General features: G+C 40.1%; 3 protein-coding genes across 7 annotated transcripts; 2 read left to right on the top strand and 1 right to left on the bottom strand.

Moving 5' to 3' along the window:
- The first annotated feature begins 794 nt into the window (after positions 1-794).
- On the top strand, positions 795-10,956 carry snx8a (sorting nexin 8a). Of its 3 annotated transcripts, XM_071925755.2 has the most exons (13): positions 795-862; positions 1,650-1,777; positions 2,685-2,814; positions 3,747-3,937; positions 4,513-4,633; positions 5,337-5,473; positions 5,641-5,721; positions 5,822-5,982; positions 6,207-6,336; positions 6,433-6,501; positions 7,287-7,436; positions 8,692-8,841; positions 9,357-10,956. In XM_071925755.2, the coding sequence occupies exons 1-13, from the start codon at positions 841-843 to the stop codon at positions 9,435-9,437; spliced, it is 1,551 nt and encodes a 516-aa protein (XP_071781856.1). In that variant the 5' UTR covers positions 795-840; the 3' UTR covers positions 9,438-10,956. The 3 variants fall into 3 exon arrangements, with proteins under 3 accessions (XP_071781856.1, XP_071781857.1, XP_078141038.1); XM_071925756.2 differs by lacking the exon at positions 1,650-1,777 and having other exon boundaries at positions 801-862; XM_078284912.1 differs by lacking the exons at positions 795-862; positions 1,650-1,777 and having other exon boundaries at positions 2,778-2,814; positions 3,749-3,937.
- A 388-nt stretch (positions 10,957-11,344) lies between these two features.
- Positions 11,345-15,361, bottom strand: nudt1 (nudix (nucleoside diphosphate linked moiety X)-type motif 1). 3 transcript variants are annotated; one of them, XM_078284913.1, is made up of 5 exons: positions 15,216-15,361; positions 14,497-14,657; positions 14,103-14,248; positions 11,541-11,749; positions 11,345-11,378 (listed from the first exon to the last, which is right to left on the bottom strand). In XM_078284913.1, exons 2-4 carry the CDS (start codon positions 14,646-14,648, stop codon positions 11,577-11,579), a joined length of 471 nt encoding a protein of 156 aa, XP_078141039.1. In that variant the 5' UTR covers positions 14,649-14,657; positions 15,216-15,361; the 3' UTR covers positions 11,345-11,378; positions 11,541-11,576. The 3 variants fall into 3 exon arrangements, with proteins under 3 accessions (XP_078141039.1, XP_071781882.1, XP_071781881.1); XM_071925781.2 differs by having other exon boundaries at positions 11,371-11,749; positions 14,497-14,653; XM_071925780.2 differs by having other exon boundaries at positions 11,372-11,749.
- Positions 15,362-16,620: 1,259 nt separating this feature from the next.
- Positions 16,621-18,772, top strand: mrm2 (mitochondrial rRNA methyltransferase 2). Its single transcript, XM_071925786.2, has 2 exons — positions 16,621-16,935; positions 18,268-18,772. The coding sequence occupies exons 1-2, from the start codon at positions 16,635-16,637 to the stop codon at positions 18,696-18,698; spliced, it is 732 nt and encodes a 243-aa protein (XP_071781887.1). The 5' UTR covers positions 16,621-16,634; the 3' UTR covers positions 18,699-18,772.
- The last annotated feature ends 1,172 nt before the right edge of the window (positions 18,773-19,944 follow it).

Here is a 19,944-nt window from a genome sequence, read left to right as displayed (position 1 = left end):
CGGAGCGCACACGAATGACCCAATAAAGTGGTAAATACGACTGGGAAAGTGGGGCTTTTCTATGATACCAAGATGTCACGTTTAGAGGGCGAAGAGCATGAAGCCATCTCAACAACTGATGGTTGGAAAAGTGATGCATATAACAACCTTTGACTTGCAAATTAAAATGCCTGATGCACATTTTCTCCTCCTTCTCCTCCTCATTCTGCCGCTGCAGCTCTGTCGCTTGGTTTCTAAAATAAAATAACGCCCACCAAAACACTGCTTTTGTTACTGTGTTTATTTTGTTAGAATTTCTGATCAAAATCACTTGAATATGCGACAAGTCATATTTACGACTTTGGGAACCCGGAAGCAGGAGCTTACGAGGAGCTCCTGAAGGCAGCATTACTTCTGGTGGCAAGTTTGTGGAACGCCACCAAAATAACTAGTACTCGAACAACTAAAAAAATAAATTAATCTAATCAAGAATGTTGTCGAAGTTATTTGGTAAGATTTACTATACACGATCAAAGCTGGCAATCATTAGCATCTCTTCTCAGTCATGAAGAATGAGGCAGGGAGAGAGATATACAAACGAGCACAGGCGCGTCTTCAGCTGGCACCGTCAAAAACCTCATAAAGTTTAGATTGTTACAATATCTGAAATATAGTAACTTTTCAGTGATACCAATACACATTAGTATCATTTTATATTGCTCTACTCCAGGTCTGGACCGGTTTGGACTTTGTCCAAGGCTCACTACAACTTTAAGAAGTAAATTCCTTTGGTTTTTTTTCGTTTTTTTTCTTCAGGAAATCACATGGAGGTGCTCTTGTACTCACATGACAATCTGAACTATGGCAGGAGAGATCAATGAAGGTAATGTGCGAAAACTTCTTACAGTCTTCCTACCACACTTTTGTCACAGTTTAGCCTAATTACTTTGGTGTTGCATTTTTGTCAGTCCGCTTAAAATGTTTTTTAAGATGTCTTAAATAAGGGGAATTCTCTGCTCGCTGCTGATGTCGCGATGTGATGAACTAACCCTTGAAAACTTTTTTGGTGCTTTTAACATCGGAATTAAGTAGCTCCATCCTAACAGCCTCCGTCAGTGACTGATCTGGCCTTGATTCACCTGTTAAGGAGACAGGCTATTTGTTTTTACCTTACGAGCAATATTATCACTGCATATCGTTGTTAAACACTATGTAAAATGTCAAAAAGTTTTCTGAAAGTTTTGATGCAGTTTTCCTGCCACTTGAAAAATGTATTATTTTGTATTGTAATAGCAGGCCTATTGTGATAGTAATATCCTATCTTCATTTCACACTACTGTAAAGCTGTGATAAGGTTATTGATGATCTGCACTGATATGAGGCTGCATGCTTCTGGATTTCATTTGCATATGGTGAACGGCTGTTTGATTTGGTCAGCAGAAACACATTTTTTTTTTTCAGGTTTTCAAGAATATTCCTCTCATGAAATAGTAATCCTACAATAATGTTTAGAAGAATACTATATAAATATCAATGTAACCATAAAATATACAGTATCCTATAGCCATATGATAGGAGCTAAAAAAAAGACCCTATAGGCATATTATAGGGATATTAAGGTGTTTTTTCACTAGGGTGACACTGCTGATAGGTGTGGTTCCTCTTTACAGGGTCAGTTCCCCCGTACTACAGGGAAGTATATGAGGCCATCCGCTGCAGGACAGATGAGCGAGTGCAGGTTGAGGTGTTTCAGCGGTTGCTCCAAAGGACCGACCTCCACAAGGCTGTTCTAGGCCAGGTGAGGTGTGGACACCTGCAGTGACTTACTGTGTGAAAATACATCAAAATGAGAAGCGGGGCAGACTGTGACCTCCACTGGGTGATCATCATAAGGCAAACAACCCCCAGTATTAACAAAAACCAATTAGATTTTCAGAAAAGTGTCACTTTCTACTTTTTTCCCCTAAAAAAAACTATTATTTTCTAACTTACATCAGTTTGATACTCCTTACTATGATGCACACTGTGAATTTACATCATAAAATTTTATGCCGTCCTAAAAAGGTGGATAACTCTATTCTTCAAAGCAAAAGGAATAAATTGAGTTTAGGTCGGTTTATCCTCAACTGTATCCCCGATAAAACATGGTCATATGGTCAATTGAAACTGACGAGAGATTTATGCTTTGGTTAATATTATGCAATATGGATAAAATTGATATTGTAATAACAACTTGCCAACATGAAGTTGGCACAAAGCTGGTATAGGCTTTTTTTTTAGCAATGGTACAGCAGGCTGTAAAAGACATGGCCACTGAAAAGTTGGCAACCCTTCACAAATTTTGTCTTTTCAAATATTTGTCTTAGAAAAGCTACTGTTTGCTTATTTGCATAATTGTAAGAGAACTGCTATGAAATTATGCTGAAATATAAGCTAATGATACAAGGCAGCAGCCTTATCAAAGTGCTCTGGGTGAAGAATATTGTCATAGTAAATAGTGAAATAAATAGTGAAGTAAATAGTGTGGAGTATTTTGGCGGTGGCTCATGGTTCGGTTGGATCTTTGCTGACTTCTTAGCATATTGTAGCCGTTGTGTCCAGTGAGCACTTTTTGCATTGTGGTATGCAAACCACAGTTGAATTTAGATCTTGGATTGAGAAACTGTGACCTTTGTGTCATATTATGTCTTCTTTGTCCTTCCCAGATTGCTGAGCATGTTGACTCCACAGATGGATTTCTAAGCAAGTTGTCCCTCTATAAAGCGCTCGCGTTGATTGCTCTTGCTCAGCAAGGAAAGCAACCAAGCCCCAAACTCTTAGAGAACTGCATACAAGGTAGGTGACAGCACCGCAGTAAAGGAGTTGTTTAATGAGTAGCTTGGTAACTCTTCAGTGTGTCTAAGGGCAACTTTAGCTGCCCCTATAGCAGTTATTGCATTTGCCAGGGTCACTATTTTATTGGTTCACAATGGATTCAACATGTTTTCACTCCTATTAAGAGCCATCTGTAACATTTTACCTATAATAATGTTTGGAGTGGTTTAAGGGATGGGCCTACCAATCGTGTTCAACAGGAAATATAATTGTAACACAGTTGTAAGGTATGAGTGAGACTGAGTGAGTCGGGAGGATTTAGATTGGAATCACTTGTACAAAAAATCCTCTGTTTTTTTTTTTTTTTAGAGCAGTTTCTTCACTCAACACGTTTTGTTTCTTTCACAAAAAGAGACAAACTCTTTTTTTTTTTGCGAGTGAAGCTTTGGCCATGTATAAGTATGGCCTTCTTCCACTCGTACCATAGTGGGGAAGATGATAGGGAGGAGTTTTATGGTTTTCATAGAGGTAGCCATTATACTGTCCTGAGTTAGCTCCATTTCCAACCTTCTGTGATTATTTAAGGCCCTGTCTGTTATTTCAGGTGCTGCCAATATGGCAGCTGACTGCATGCTACCCTGAAACTGATGTGTCACATTTCCTCATCTGTGCGAGAGCCAGTTTCCGCATTTGTTGCAGTACATTACATTCTATTCATGACTTCCTTGGAATGTGCAAGAAGTGGTGAATAGGCGATCACATGAATAACATACAATACTGTGTTTGCCAGAGACAATTGTGTTAGGGTGAGAAATGTAATCTGGTGGATACAGAGAAGTGATTTCAACACAGGAATTCCACAGTTGGGGAAATTGCTTCATTTCATCTCAGATGTATTGATTTCATCACGAAAAACAAATATTAGAGGTTGGTGGTGGGTCTGTGCCTGATAGAGTTACCAAAGCCCCAGCTGGGGGAGCCGAAGGACTTGAGCTCGTTGAGGATGCAGCCAGCTCAGGAAGACGTGCTGACCATGTCCCAGACCCTGGACAAGCTGCTGGCCAGGGACACGGTCCAGGTGGAGCTCATACCTGAGAAGAAGGGCCTGTTCCTCAAACATGTGGAGTACCAGGTCACCAGCCAGGCAAGGCATCCACTGAAACCTACTACATATTAAACTAATGTGTTTACTTAGTTAGAATAGCCATGGTGAGTTAAATTCTGTTAATTATGGCAAGAAAAGCTCAAAATATGGTATAAATGATTTTTCATATTTGTCTTTCCCTCATTAGAATAAAATACCTCAGTGTTATGAGCACCATTTTGATAGAATACAAAAATGAAGCTGTGAAAAAAACCCTGTGAAATTTGTTCTTGCTGGTTCGATTCTTCTCAATTAACTTCTGATTTCTCAAGTATCTGTGCATTTGATTGGCTTTGAGAAACAACTAGGCTGTATTGACTGTGGCAGAAAGTTCAAAAATCAATGTACATGTAGAGAGGCATTGAATGATTTACTCTGGGGCTCCTGGCAGAACAGAGCCGGTGGTTTTTGTCAAGTAAACATTTGCAATGTGCATGAAGAAAAGCCAGGCCCTGATCTGAACCCTTCTATTATCAGTACCCTAACTAAATTCACAGCAGAAAGCTTTGTCCCACATGTACTCGCCCATTGTCTGATTTTGTTTTTTTTTCTTCTTTTTTCTTGCTGTTTTCCAGCATTTCAAGATATCAGTATACCGGCGATATAGTGATTTTGATGTCTTCCATGAGCTCTTGCTGCAGAGATTCGCCTACAGAATGGTGCCGGCGTTGCCGCCTAAAAGAATGTTAAAAGGAGGTACGGCACTCTGTCTGAACCCTGATGTCAAGAAAGGAACCAGTGTATTCATTTTTTGCTGCATTTCCTTCATCAGAGCTCTATTTTGCATCCATTATTATCTACAGGGGAATTTCATACTACATAGCTTTGTTGGTATGATTTGTGTTTATATCCCTGTAATGAAAAGTCCTGTGATGCTCAGTCATGTGAGCATGGACTAGCTGAGCGGTGTTTGCTTGATACAGAACGTCTGTTGAATGTTTATAGCTGTCAATTATAATGCAAACTGTTGTTCCTGCAGGGCGCATTGATTCAAACACAAGTCATTGCCAATCATCCAAGTTGTTGCCTGAAACAAACAAGGAAACCAGTGATGCGAAAAAATGAACATTGTTCAATTCACAATGACTTGGGACTGATGAATAGGATGTCAGTGCTGTCAGGAGGATTTCTGATTGCGTGTCTAAGGAAAATAATACACCATGCAATAAAATGTTTTTCTATCTATCTATTAAAGGCTTACTGCATCATATAAGTTGACTTAAAGCATGGGTTTCAGATTAGTTTATGCTAACCCTCTGCCCCCCCGGCTGAGTGTATTATTCTCACGGCACACTTATTCCCTACTAGCTGCAGTATAAAATGCTGTGTGACACTGGATTTTCCACTTGCCACAAAATGATTCAGGAGGTCTTTGTTTTGCTCTGGTGTCTGTCCACAGTCCTGGCCTCCGTCTCTGAGCGGGAGTTCATTGAGGGACGGCGGCGCGCTCTCGGCAGATTCATTAATTTGGTGGCGCGGCACCCCTTCTTCTCCGAGGACGAGCTGGTCAAGACCTTCCTAACCTTCAATGGCTCCGTATGTGGCCCTCCTCAACTCGCTGCCTTGCCCTGTGGCCTGGGCTATTGCACAATAAGCATTATCGTCATGACTGACAATGAAATGCATCCTGTCCCGGTTACTCATTATCTCTGCCCACTCCACCCTACCCACTCCCCCCACCCCCCATCCCGCTGTCCAAACAGGATGTTCAGGCTAAACTGCGTGATGCTTGCAAGAAAATGGGCGATGAGTTCATGACCAACAGAATTGCAACCCAGGCAAAGGTTTGTCACGTTATGTCTGAACGAAAAATCCAAATCTAGTTTTTGCATTTTAGATGTTCACATCACAAAACATCACAATCTGTCGCATCTGCTTTTGCAGGAATATCTCCCCACTGACATTCAGGCCCAGTTCTCGACGAGCAGGGAGCTGATTCGAAACATCCACAACAGCTTCCACAAGCTGCGGGACAGAGCTGAGAAAATGGCAGAGCGCTCTAAGGAGAACGCAACTGATCTCCTCATGTTTGGGAGAGAGCTCAGGTATTTCATTATTTTGGGGTATAAACCTAAAATCTTTCTACAGTATCCAGAGTCTTTTTGGACCAAGTTTTCTTCATAAGACCTCTAATCTTTGGTGTTTTATTGTGTCTCCAGCGCACAGTTCTTTTCTTTTTCTCTTCACGGCTGCTTACTTGAAATGAGTTTGGCAGCTAAAGCAGTACAATATTAAATTCTGTTCCTCTTAATAACACGGGTTGTTGCAGTACGCTGGGTTCAGATGCTACGTCCATCCCCTCCTTGGCCTCTTCACGAAGCACCTGGGGAACTCTGCGTCAGTCTCTGAAAGGTCTGTCTGTGGAGTTCGCTGTGCTGTCTGACAAAGCTGCTCAACAGGTACAGCCTGCAGTCCGTTATACCTGCCACCTGCCTTACTAGCCTTTCCCAAAACTGGCTCTGGGAACTAAATGTCATTTTTGCCAATATCCTTAGGGCAGAAGGGAAGAGGATGATGTGGTGGAAAAACTGAATCTTTTCCTGGATTTGCTACAATCATACAGAGTGAGTCGGTTTTACTGGTGATATTTGCTGTGCTCATTTAACTTCTACTAAACCATCACATGAAGGGGTCAAAGATATAAAGCCCACCTCCAGGGGTCCCAAGCCTTTTTTGACAGGTGTTTTGATGTGGGAAAAATTTCTGTCACCTCAACACATACAGTAAAACACATAGGAATGGGAAACTCTTGGGATGCTCAATGCATGTTGAAGTGCAAACGATGTTTAATCCATCAGGGCAATAAAATCAAGCTGTTGTTTTGAGCTAGACAGACATAATAAGGCAGGCTGCATGGTATTTACAGTGGCTCAACAGTAGCTAGTTTCAGTTCCAGGTAGTAACTGAATTCAGTGCGATTAAAGGGAGAATGAAAGGAGATGGGATTCCCTATGTTGGAAAGCCCCTTCTACTATAAACAGGAATTGACTTGTTCACCACTTCCCCTTGTTAAATATTAACAATTTTCCCAGTAGATATTATTACCATCATTCATCCCTAATTGAACCATTTTCATAACAGCGTACCTACATGTTGTCCAGACCCCGACGGTCTGACAAGCCTGTTTCACTCTGAAATGTAGCTGTTATCAGTGGGTGGGATGTTCAGATTTAACAAGGGGACTGGTGGGCTGGTGTATCGTCACTTTCCCTTACTTCAACTCTAAAATTTACCGTTAGCAATTTCAACAAGGGTCATGTCATCCCCCTCGGCTATTAGGTATTACTGCTGTATTTCACCATGCGATTTTGCAGTAAATGTGAAGCTCTCTCTGTGTGGTGCTGCCTAGGATCTGTGTGAGCGGCATGAGAAGGGCGTACTCCACGAGCATCAGAGAGCTCTGCAGAAGTACAGCGTGATGAAGAGGCAGATGATGAGCGCCACTGTGCAGCCCAAAGAGCAGGCGTCTGTGGAGCAGCTCGAGTCGCGCATTGTTCAGGTGCTCCTTCCCTTTCCCTCCTTCCCTCTCTGGCAGAGTGTTTTATGTTCCAGGTCAGGGTGCTTCTTATTAGGTAACATGTTGTTTTAGTTGTTGGATTTTAACAAAATAGTCAGCACTAGGAGAAGTATGGATAAATAAAATGTTAAATTGGGGTAATGCTAGTATATGACAGTAACCCTTGTACCTTGTAACTCGATGGTAACCCTTGGACAAGTTAATGTTTCTACTCCATAGACTCATATATGTGTATATAATGTATATATAGGTGAGAGTGAAAAAATGGTGAAACGACACTGGGTATATACAATAATGATGTGAGATATTCTGAGAGGCTAGAAAGATTCAAAATTTCTTATATTCAGATGTTTTTCACTTTCATTTGGATGTTGTTGCACATTTATTTGGAGATAGTCACCAAGGTGTTTTAGTTTTCCATATTTCATACACTGTCAGAAACGAGTAGCCTTGTGTTTTTACCCTGACATTTCACGTTATTGTATCCAAATGAAAGTTGAGAAGGTCTTAAAGTCTGATTTAATAGGTTTTTCATTTTCAGGCCTTGAGGCAATAAAAACTAGAAAAAATGGCGTGAGTGTATATGTGTGTGTATATACTGTATATATATATACTGTATATACTGTATGTATATACTGTATGTGTGTATATACATGTTCCACATTAGTCCATTGACGTCCATCCCAGTAACGTTTCCCAAGATTTCAGCACTGATGAGCAAGAAAAGTAATTATTTCACAACTATGTGCCAACACTGCATAATGTTAAGTCCACTAATGTTAGCTGTGCTGTATTATAATGAGCATTAGGGTAAAAACTGACAAATGCACCTCTTCCTGCCTCTCCAGAATAGCTCAAGGTAACATTCGTGCTTCTGATTTCAGCATGTCCACATAGTCCTTAAAATTCTGAATATATCCATCCATGGCATAATGTCAGCTCGTGTGGAGCTTCTATATCAATGACAGACCCCACTGTTTTGCTACTTGGCATTAGCAGTAGTAATTGAGGTGGACAGGACTTAACAATAGTTCAATTGTGAGTCAAATCTAGATCCAATTAACATGTAATTAAATGATTTTGTGGGTGTCAGCATGTTATGGTGATATTAGCAGAGCTTTATCCGCCCCATCTTAGCTCTGGTAACAAAATTATTCAATCACTGTTCAGTTCTGGGTATTATCATATGATCAGTGTTGACAGTTTAACATTGTATTTTTTTTTCTTCCATTAATAGCAAGAAAATGCAATTCAGACCATGGAATTGCGGAACTACTTTTCTCTGTTCTGCCTTCATCAAGAGACGCAGCTTATCTTCACCTACCTCCCTATCACATCCCATATTCTGGGGGCTTTTGTTAACTCCCAGGTCCAAGGACACCGAGAGGTGAGGCTAAAATAAATAAAATACGTTTGCTACAGAACCCTCTGTTCCTCAACACAGTACGACTCGGCACTGTGGGGGAGGATCAAATCAATTTTAAATTTACTTTTGAAATCCAACAAAAGAACCAATAACCGTGGATGGCATCAGTGGAAAGATAAACTTCTCATCTAGGATTCGAATTGGCTTACATTTCATATGAACACAACTCTTTTTAAGTGAATCGCCCCGATACCGTTGCCTATTTTTTTTTACATCAAATAAAGCACACAGTCCTGGTTTCTTGGCTTAGATACCTGAATCAAAGTTTCGCCCAAAGATTCCCATGTGCCAACATTTTAGAGAGATTTCTGGGGATTTCGAATTTTACTAATCGTGTTTCTCTTTTTCATATCAAAGGGATGTGAATGATTAGCTGCATACCACTAAGCATAATTTTGTTGGAGTCATTATAATGTGCTGTTGTTTATGTATTTCTTTATGAAGAGAAGTAACTGGCCTTTTTGCTCTTTCTCCAGATGGGTGCGGTGTGGAACGATCTCCAGCCAAAGCTCGGATGTCTCTTTGGTGGCAATAATGGGATGCAACCCCCCTGCTAAAAAACCCAAACATACCTACATGGGGTGCAAGAGAGAAACTGTTTTCCCTCCGCTGTTGATGAGGATCACAAACTGACAAGTGTCTTGGTCTGTGAACTACGGGAAGATGTAGAATGCACACAAAAAGTGCCTCAAACTGTTCTATTACACCATATACCTTGCCTTCAGGAAGAGGATGTTTTTATGCGAGTGGTCTGCCATATATGACGCTTAACTTCTCGCTGTTTTGCTTCACTGGGTTTGATCAGTCACCACACTAAATGATAGAGATGGCGCTCAAAGGGAGACTGCGCTCATAAATCTGTCGCATCATGTCCTTCTCGGTGAGGATAATGTCCTTTTCAGAATCCACCTAGAAAACTGCCAATACTGCCGACAAGGAAGGAAATCCCCCGAAGTTGTTGTTATGATAAGGGACTTTTCCGCAGAAGTGGAGGACGACGGCATGTTCATGCATTCAACTCATTTCTGGAACCAGAAATGTTTCTAACTCACTTGTAAGAACTTAAACACACTAAGATAGTTGAGAAATGCTGACACAGAGGGACAGAAGGTTTTGCTTTACTAAGGGATGGATGTTTTTTTTAATCCTTAGTCATGAAGGTATTTGGGTTTTGCTTTTGAATAACTGTGGACCAATATATTTTTTATACAGATTTTAGATCATAAGGAAGTTTAGTGGCATACTTGATATTCTTTGTGGGGAACAACTGTGCTATTACTCTATTATAACTTTGGTAATTTTCATTATTTACATTCATGCATAGAAATATTTTTGTCTTATCTGGTTAAATTGTTTGTAGGTAACAAAATAGACCTAATAGCCTAAACTTGTACTGTAGAATACTACAAAGGGCAGGAGTTGAAGAATCATTGATAAAAATGATAAGCTCTGGCACTAGTGGCATGATTTATGGCACTAATAACACTATTACCTATTGATTTACATACCAAAGACACATGATATGATGCCACTTAAATATGCATTAGTGCAATACCAGGGTTCATGTAACAGGGTTCCTACACGGTTTCAATTTCAAACTTCCATACTTTTTCAAAACTTTAATTTCTTGATTTGATTAGAAGATTTTTGTTGTGATTTCTGCTGATAGTCGTCTTGCCACTACTGACTAGTTACTCTTCAAACATCAGAATGTATATACAGTATATCAGGACAGTACAATATTTTTCCATACTTTTTTGTGTGATTTCCAAACTTCTCAAGTTCTGGATATTACCAAATTCCTTTTCCATACATTTCCAGACCTGTGCTGGAACTCTGATTTGAACCCTAATTGTAAGTTTCCCTGATTGGTGATGATGCAGTTCAAGGTGATTTATTGTCTTTATTGATGCTTCTCAGATATTTGGCATGAACACGATGTTGCTCATTTCTGTCTGTATACTTTATAGATTTACAGAACATTATATATTTTTCTAAATATCAAAGGGACAGTTTGCCAAATATGAAAGCTAACATATTTTATACATTACCTCACAAATTGTCACTGATTGATGTAATCTTGAGGACTTTGATCCTGATTGTGTTTGAATGGATCATGTTCAGATGCAAAGCAGAATATGTATATTGTCACAATATTGTCTTTCTCAACAAAACATTTTATGGACTAAGTAAGTAATATATATAACACATTTGTTTTGGCAAAAAATGTATTTGGAATCAAGTTAATTGAATGTGCACACATCCAATATGAAATCCAATGAAATTGTTACTGTAGATATTGTAAATATGGTAAAAAAAAAAAATCCTTGCTGATTTGCGCATTACATCAGTTAACGTGAAAAATAAAATGACAGAATAAACATACAAGGATAATTTTTTTCCAATGTACTGCTGCCTTGAATTTTTGAACATATCAATGAATATATAAAATGAAGTAAAAAATGTTGACAGTCGTCACTTTTTCTGCAGAATATTGACTGAAAAAAAAGGAAAAAGAAAATGTGTCATCCTCAATTCCTTGTCATTTTACATGTAAACACTCTTCTGCGAAGTCTTCAGGGTTTTTCCATTTCTTCCCACAAATGACACTGTATGAGGAACATTAAACCGCATGTAAAGAAGGAACTTGGAGGACTGACTGTGTTTTCTGTCCCGTCATGATGTCACTAAGTGTCTCAGAGCTGCTCCACCTCCTCCAGCTTCTGGCTGAGGATCACGTCGTGACCCTGGAACTTGAAGTAGCCCACGAATTTCTTCTTCTGAAGCAGCAGTGGAAACCACAGGATGTCATCAGCCCACATTTGACTGAAAGGTATTTGGTCACATTCAAACCACTGAGGCCTCATCTCTAGAAAACAAAGAGAAAATTATTAGTGAAGCTTACAAGAGTGATACTGAGCCTTCATCATCTGCATTAACATCTTAAAAGGAAAATGCCAGGATCATAGTTTGTCACCCATCTCCATCATTTTTTCTGCTACTTCTGAACCACCTAGGTCATTGTTCAGTGCATTAGTTTGTGTTGTTATATATGTAATTCAAGGTTGTATTACCTTCCACTATATATAGAATCCAACTGAGGGAAACCTTACAGTGTATACCACTGACAGAAATCCTTATTAATCTCAAGGTATATCCACCAATGCAAATGTAATGGTGTCCTTTTCTTTACACTAATAAATCATTAATTTCCTTTTGATCTTATATAATGTTCTGTAGAAACAAAGATGATGTTCTTTTAAACTTTTTACCATACATTTCCATTTTAGTTTAGTGACAGTTTCACAGGATATATAAAGGTTAAATGTAAATCATGTCTCTTTATTGAGGAAAATGATGCTGATGGCTTGTTTTTTATGCTTCTGGATGCATGTCGTCATTCTTTGGTAGGAAATACACAACACAGAAGATCACAGACACTGGAGAACTATAAATACATCACTCCTGGATGAAATCTCATCCTTCTCTAAGAACAAAACAAGCTATACCCTTTTTAACTTTGGCATCATTTTCCTCGATAAAGAAAGACTGCATGATCTACATTTAACCTTGATATTTCCTGTGTTAAACTTGTAACTTGAACTACAGAATGTCACAATTGATGTAACTTTGATATCCTTTGCTATGGATGGGAGTAAAATCAAACATTTGATGTATTACTTTTGTACTGAAAAATATAGACACTATAGTTGAAAATTTGTGATTTCTGAAGTTAATCATTTGCCTCGACTTCTATGGCTCGGAGACGGCCTTCTCTCTTTTTTGTAAACTCCAAGCCTTTCGATTTAGGAGTCGCAGATACTATCCCCCATTTTATCAAGTTTATTCTCAGCTGTAGTCTGTCAGATTCCCATCCTCTCTTTCCACTAGCTTTAGTCCATTTCACTTGAACTTTCTGCCCACTGATCTTTTCCTCCCTTGACTGCTCGAACTCTCCGCCCTGCAGTCTCTGTGTTTCAGTGCTAATATCTGCCTCCTCAGTGAGCTGCGGCTTCTACCTGTCTGGACTTCACCCAATTGACCTGACTGACTTCTCGAGAAGTACTGATCAATGCAGGGTCTCTGCATTCCCTCTGTCAAGCACCTCTTCTTTCCTGGGTGTATTTTAAAGGCCCTTCAAGGTTTGTACTTTCTGCCAGTTGCAAGGGCAAACGTGGAGCTTCTTTCCCTCCACTACTGTTCCCTCAGACTCCAGTAATCTGCTCTCCCTACTCAGTCATGTCTGTGCAAACCAAAAGTTAGCAAGTTCCCAGGTAAGTGTTTCAATCAGTGTGCTCAGCAGGAACAATATGGTCTATTTTGCTTTGGAATTGGTAACTATAAACAATAATCAAAATTATAACCGCCATGCAATCTGAAATAACCAACGGATAATGTCAAAGCGAAGTTCAAGGAACCAAAAAGTGAAATACACTTTGCAGCATTATTGAATGTTTTTCCACCTTTTCAGTGGCAGGGAACAATTTTATATTTACACCCACCCACTTAGGTTTCTTCTTTATTGCCTTGTCAGGGCAGTGGTGGCCTAAAGGTTAGAGAAGCGAGCTTGTGACCGGAAGGTCGTCGGTTCAATCCCCCGGACCGGCAGGATAAATCTGGGTGGGGAAAGTGAAAAAGCAGCGCTTGCCCCTCCCTCATTACCACCACTGAGGTGCCCTTGTGCAAGGCCCTTAACCCCAACCGCTCCAGTGGAGCTGCTCGTGAAACTCCCCCTGAATAAATAAAGGTGAAAAAAAAGAAACCCTGAGTTGAAATTGTCGTAGTGTCTCCAAAGTGCATCAAAAAATGTATCTATCATGGTAGCAATTGACGCTTCCATCAACCCTTGCTCGGGAATTGAGCATAAATACCCCATGGTACTGATATAGGGCCAGTTTAAATATTTCCACTTATGTGGTGCAAGCTGCCCCCTCCACGTAGTGTAAGTCTTTTCCATTGTAGATCACAAATGGGCCACAGTGGTGACAACAAAACCTTTTCAATGGTGGAATACCTTGATAAACACAAACCAAAGACTGACTCTGTTTTAGATGCATCATTAAACTGTCATGTCAATGAGAGCCACAAAGTAAGAAAAACCTGACAGTAAAATAGGGCATGGGAATGTAAATGGGCTAAAAACAAGGTGTAAACACACGTGTCTATGTAAGGAGACAGATGAACATGACATCTGGTCTTGGTAGTTCCAGTGGAAATCGTACCCTCTGATTCTGTTGGTTCTCCATTGTAAGTGTCGGCTCTGAAAATATGGACATCAAGCAGCTCTGTTTCTCCGACAAATTCAAACTTTATATTCCCAATCTTCTGAAGATCATCCACTGTGAGACCGCTTTCTTCTTGCAGTTCTCTGAGAATGAAAATACAGGTTCAACAAGTGTCAACTGTAAACCCACAATAGAAATCATACTGACCCTAATCTACTGCTTTGTTCATTGGCTTCACATTCACGTAGCGTCTCAACAGGGTCTCGAGAGCAAGGCGATCATCACCGTGGCTTACAGAACATAAAACACTAACTGCATGTTTATCAGAATGATAGGAGCGGGCTCAGGATTGTGGGTCCTTTAACATAACTCCTTGGTGAGATGAACCTACCTCCTTGCAGCATCTTCAATGGTTTCTCCGGGTTGAACTTTGCCCCCGAAGCCGTTCCACTTCCCCGCTCCAAAGCCTCTCTTCTTCATGCCCAGCAGCACTCTCCCCGGCCGGACCACCAGCACCAGGGTCAGCAGCTTAGAGGTCAACATCTCACCTGTCTGGGGGGGGGGGGGGGGGGGGGGGGGTGATGAAAGCTACATAAATACACTGTAACCAGAGGTGTGGCAAAGTCAGCTTTCCTCGAGTCCCAAATCTGTCTCAAGTCCCAAGTCTAAATGTAGAACACCGAGTCAAGTCAGAACAACTCAAGAGTCCAGTATCAATTTAATATCTTAAAGAAAACCAAATATCCAGGACTTTTCAATACAATATCATTTTAATAGTATAAAAACTTGGTAAGTGCATCATGAGTTTGATTTCTATAATCAGTTTCAACAAATTCAGTCGTCTGGTGGAACAAATCTCATAACTTTCAATCGAAGGAATTTACACAAACACAAGATCTTTTGTCAAGACTTTAGAAACATTTTCAAATCCTCAAAGTACAAGTCAAAGTCAAGTCATGCATCAAGTCAAGTCTCAAGCAATTAAAATTGTGACTCGAGTCTGAGTCGAGTTCAAGTTATGTGACTCGAGTCCCCACCTCTGATTGTAATTAATGTTAGCAGTAACCTAGCTGCTATTTGCTATGCTCAACACTGCATTAACATCCTTACCTATTCACTTTATGCCTGGTGAGTTTTTCAAAAGGCCAAAAAACAGATGCTGATACAGACTGACACTGAAAAACTAGCCGTGGAAAGATGTATTATCAGAAAACAGTGGAAGAGGCTTTGATTTTCGTTATGAATGGTTCCCGCGTACAGTAGCCTCGTGTCGTCACGTTATGACGAAGTGAAATCATGATTTCGAGCCTTATTTTGAAAGAGCCGTGGAAATGCGTTACCTTGAAATGGGCTCGACTAGAAACCAGAGAGAGTTTAGTGTTCTCATACAACTAACGCTATCAGCCTGTAACTCACTTTACACACCGTTTTTTTGCGGAATAGATTTTATCCCCATTTTTCGGCTGAGATAAATCTTTATGATGTAAACTCATAGTAAACATCGGATTTCTAAGTAGTGTCAAACTGATTTAAGTGACTGGAGTTCATAGTTTGCCCACCTTTGTATTTCTGCCACTACAGCCTAAGAGTACTTGGTCTTCACAATAAACTTACTCATGTTGTATCATGACACATACACTCTCTTACAGCTTACATGCATATGGCATTTTACCAAGGGGGCATCTTACCCTCAGGTCAGGACAAAGGCTACAGATGCCTGAGATGGACAAAAAGAGGTGTCACCTAATTCACCCCCAGGAGTGTTAATTTGTTGAATGGAGTTGTACAGCAGTGTTGAAATGGAGTGAAGAAGACAATTTGCACGTACATTAAATATACTGCACTTGCACTTGTTTGCACCTGCATTACTGTGCTGTACTTTGCATTTTGGAATCAATACACTGTACTTTAAATTTCCCCTTTTCATAAATGATACTTTTCCACCTTTGCTGCAACAAAAATAACGCTACAATGCAATAAAGATCCTCAGAAACATAATTTTATTGTATTCAAAGTTGTTTGCTTATTGTGTCTCGCAATAAGCTTTAATATAAATAGGCTACTTAGTAAGCATTTAAGAAAGTAAGCCCATACTTATTTGTGTACTTTATGTTCAAATGGAAGCCATTCATATATAAAAGGCCAGTATCACAAGATCATAAAAGATGTTTACATTTTAATTCTAAAAACTGAAAATAGCCTATATGTGATTTTGTGATTTTATTATAATGGGCTTTTGTTGATCTCCAGTAATAGCATTATGTATGCATTATGTTAAAAAAAAAAAAAAGGCCACAATAAGTGATTTTCATTCTTGAGCCCACAGAGGAAAAATAATACATTTTGTCCAAGTCATAGAAAGCTAATAAGCCAAAAGTGAACCAGTAGGAACTATTTATCTCATTGCTTACAGTAAGGGGAAGTATAGGGATTACACACAGTGTCCCTTCTCGACCAATGGAAAGTTGTACTACTAGTACGCAAGCGCAGTGGGCCGCAGGCTGCATGGATGCCGGTTCAGTGTAAACAATGTTGTGTTTCTCGCTACATAAGAGATGTCTACATACCTCGTTGTGTCTCATGAAAAAGACTCCACACAACCTGAAAGGTAAAACAGCGGCGGACCAGCGCTGGCTCGCGCGGCAGCTGAACGACCCTTTCGTCAAAGCGTCTCGTGTCCACAATTTCCGGTGCAGAAGCGCCTTCAAGCTGCTGGAGATAGATGACAAGTTCAAGATTTTACAGCCCGGATACAGCGTGGTGGACTGCGGCGCTGCGCCCGGAGCCTGGAGCCAGATAGCGGTGCAGAGGGTCAACTCAGCTGGGACAGGTGAGTGGCTTTACAAAATCACTCCTATGGTAAAGTACCATGTTGCTGTACAAGTAGCCTGCTACAGAAGCTGTGGTAGCTACTTTATATACACTTTATTTAATGCCAACATCATCATACGAAGTTATATTGATATTGGTAGGATATGCAAAATCATTGCATGTAACTGCATGGTAATATAAAGTACGAACGTAGTACGTAGTATCTCCAGTTTTGAAATAATATTCCCTAATTTGATTCTCATTATGTGAGATTTTTATTTTATTTGCTTTTTGTCACTAATTTAGACAACAGAATTGTTGTCTAAATTAGATTACTGTATCGTTTCATCACGATATGATTCTAATGAAAGACGATAAACGATGACATTGAATTATTGTCCAGCCCTACTTTACCATAGGAATCTGAATGCTTGAAAGCTTGGAGCTAAGTTTTAAAATGCTGAAAATTTGTAAACAAAAGACTAGAAACACAAACATTATTAACAGTTACAAGCATTCAGACTGCAATTACAAAGCAAATTTTATATTTCAAGTGTGCAAAACTTTATTATGATCACAGAACCTAAAACATAAAAGTACAAATTCAACCGTTCAAAACTTATTTTCAAGCTTTCACTCAGACAGTGTACCATAGGATGGGGGCCTCAAACCACGTGGACCGAGGAGGACCATGGAGGGCCAAGAGTCTGCAGGTTTTCGTTCCAACCGATCACAACACCAGGTGATTTCATAGATTAGTCTCTCCTCTCTGGTTGAAGACGTGCTAATCAGTGAAATCACCTGCTGTAGTCTTTGGTTAGAAGGAAAACCTGCAGACTCTCGGCCCTCCGTGGCACATTGAGACCCCCGCCACAGGATGTTTGTTGAAGGAGAGTGGGAAGTCAACTCACCTTTTTAGAGTGTTTGTCTTTTTTCTTTATTTAGACAGTAGGAAAGAAACAAGGGTGGCAGACTAGGGGGATATAGCAGAAAAAGCTCTGGTGGGATTCAGTTGTAGGATAGGAGAGGACTGACTATCTCTGGGCATATTTTCAATTTTGCTACTCCTGTGGTTCTGGTATGGTATATTATATGATACTTATACGGTACTTTATGGCATTTTTTGTATGTACCTAAACCAAGTATAATATAAATACCACAAGAACGCTTCCAAGTCCTACCGCAGTAAAGTTTTGTAAGGGATCTATGGGCTAATAAATTCAAAATGCATCATTCTTTTACCCTTATAAATTAGCCTACAACTTAATTAGTTAAAGGAAGCACAGCAAGCATTTTGATGACAGGAAAATCTAGTTATAAAATACCATGGAAATGTTTCCTTCCATCCTAGACACAGAATCGCCCCGTGGCACAGTCGTCGGCATCGACCTCCTCAACATCGCACCTCTGGACGGCGCCCACTTCCTGTCCAGCCATGACATCACTGACCCCGCCACACATGCCAGGCTGCTGGAGCTCCTCCCCGGCGCCCGGGCCCACGTCATCCTGAGCGACATGGCGCCCAACGCCAGCGGCTTCAGGGAGATGGACCACGAGAAGCTCATCACCTCGTGTTTGACTCTCATAGACTTGGCTGAGAAGATTTTGCGGCCCGGCGGCTCTCTGGTGTGTAAATACTGGGACGGGAGCCTCGCTCATACACTCCAGGAGAGGCTGTCCCGCGTGTTCAGCAGCGTAAGGACTTTGAAGCCAAAAGCCAGCAGGAAGGATTCGGCTGAGCTGTATTTCCTCGCTAGAACGTACCGAAAGCCGATGAAATGATTGTAGTCTTCCATTTTGTTTTTCTAATGTGTTTCCCCTAATTTACACATCCTGAATCACAGTGATTGCTACTTTCGTCACAGAAGTGTCAACTGTATATTTGATCAGCAATAGTGAAGAGTCTGAACATCAAGAAAAGGCTCAGTTGTTGGTGAAAACATTCATCAGAAGGTGGCACTCTTGAGGCATCAGAGAGGCTTCAGCACTGAAAGCACAGGTACAACATCATGTAAGTTCCCTTTGCAGGTTGATTTGATCCCTACAAAGTTAACAGTGTACAGCACTGAATGAGTAATATGTAAACCTATGCAAGAACCATCAGTGCGGTATTCCTCAAGAGCACAATGCTGTGTTTTCTGGGAAGTTATTGTTTGCCCCGCAGTGTTTGTTCTACAGAGTCGGTGCGGTATTTGTTTTTGTTAGAGAAAGTCATTTACCAATGGTGCTTATGCTAATAATTTGCACTGCCAGCCATGTAGAAATATGTAATCATTCTCTCATTAAGAGCTTATAAAGGGAAAAGCTAATGCATAAAAGAGCCACATACAGCATGACTAATGAAAAAGTGGGATGATATTGAAGCTTGGCACACCACAAGTGTTGTTGGGCTTTTGCTCTCTGATAGTGGAGAGATGTCCATTTCCTCTGGAATATTTACAGCCCAGTAGACAGATTCCCCTTTTCAACCAGTGTGCTGAATACTTTGGGAATTGCAGTTTATTTTTTCTTTTTTTTGTTTTTCTTTCATGCTTCATCTGTTTCTATTCTGGCCATAGTTTGAAACCACTGCTGGCTGTGAAATAAATGGAAACATTTCTACCAGAGCTGTAAGAGACATGAGCCATATATAATTTATACCACAAAATGCAGTAGTAGTGTGCACAGTATAATACTATACTACAGTATATAGTGTAGTATAGACCTTGCTGTGGTAACATTGCTTTGTCAACACTGTTTTATGTACACATTGCTCTTCTGTGACTTGCAAGACAGTGGCATCTTTTGCAGTTTTAATAATGGGCCTCATAAGGGAGCAGCATTTCGAGGATGTTGTGTGTAATATGCATTATGGATGCTGTGCATATCATTAAAAAATAAACATCAATCTTCAAGTGAGAAGAGGTACTTTACAATGCTATTCTACAGTTTTCTTGTGCTCAAGGAGTACATTAGATAAATGAAACATACAACTAGATAGAAGTAAATCAATATTTTTATCATATTGTACAACTTTGTCTTGTTGGGG

This window comes from Centroberyx gerrardi, chromosome 7 (assembly GCF_048128805.1).
Source record: "Centroberyx gerrardi isolate f3 chromosome 7, fCenGer3.hap1.cur.20231027, whole genome shotgun sequence".
Classification (NCBI taxonomy): Eukaryota; Metazoa; Chordata; class Actinopteri; order Beryciformes; family Berycidae; genus Centroberyx; species Centroberyx gerrardi.
Note: the sequence above shows the minus strand (reverse complement) of the source record. Positions and strands in the feature narration are given on the sequence as shown.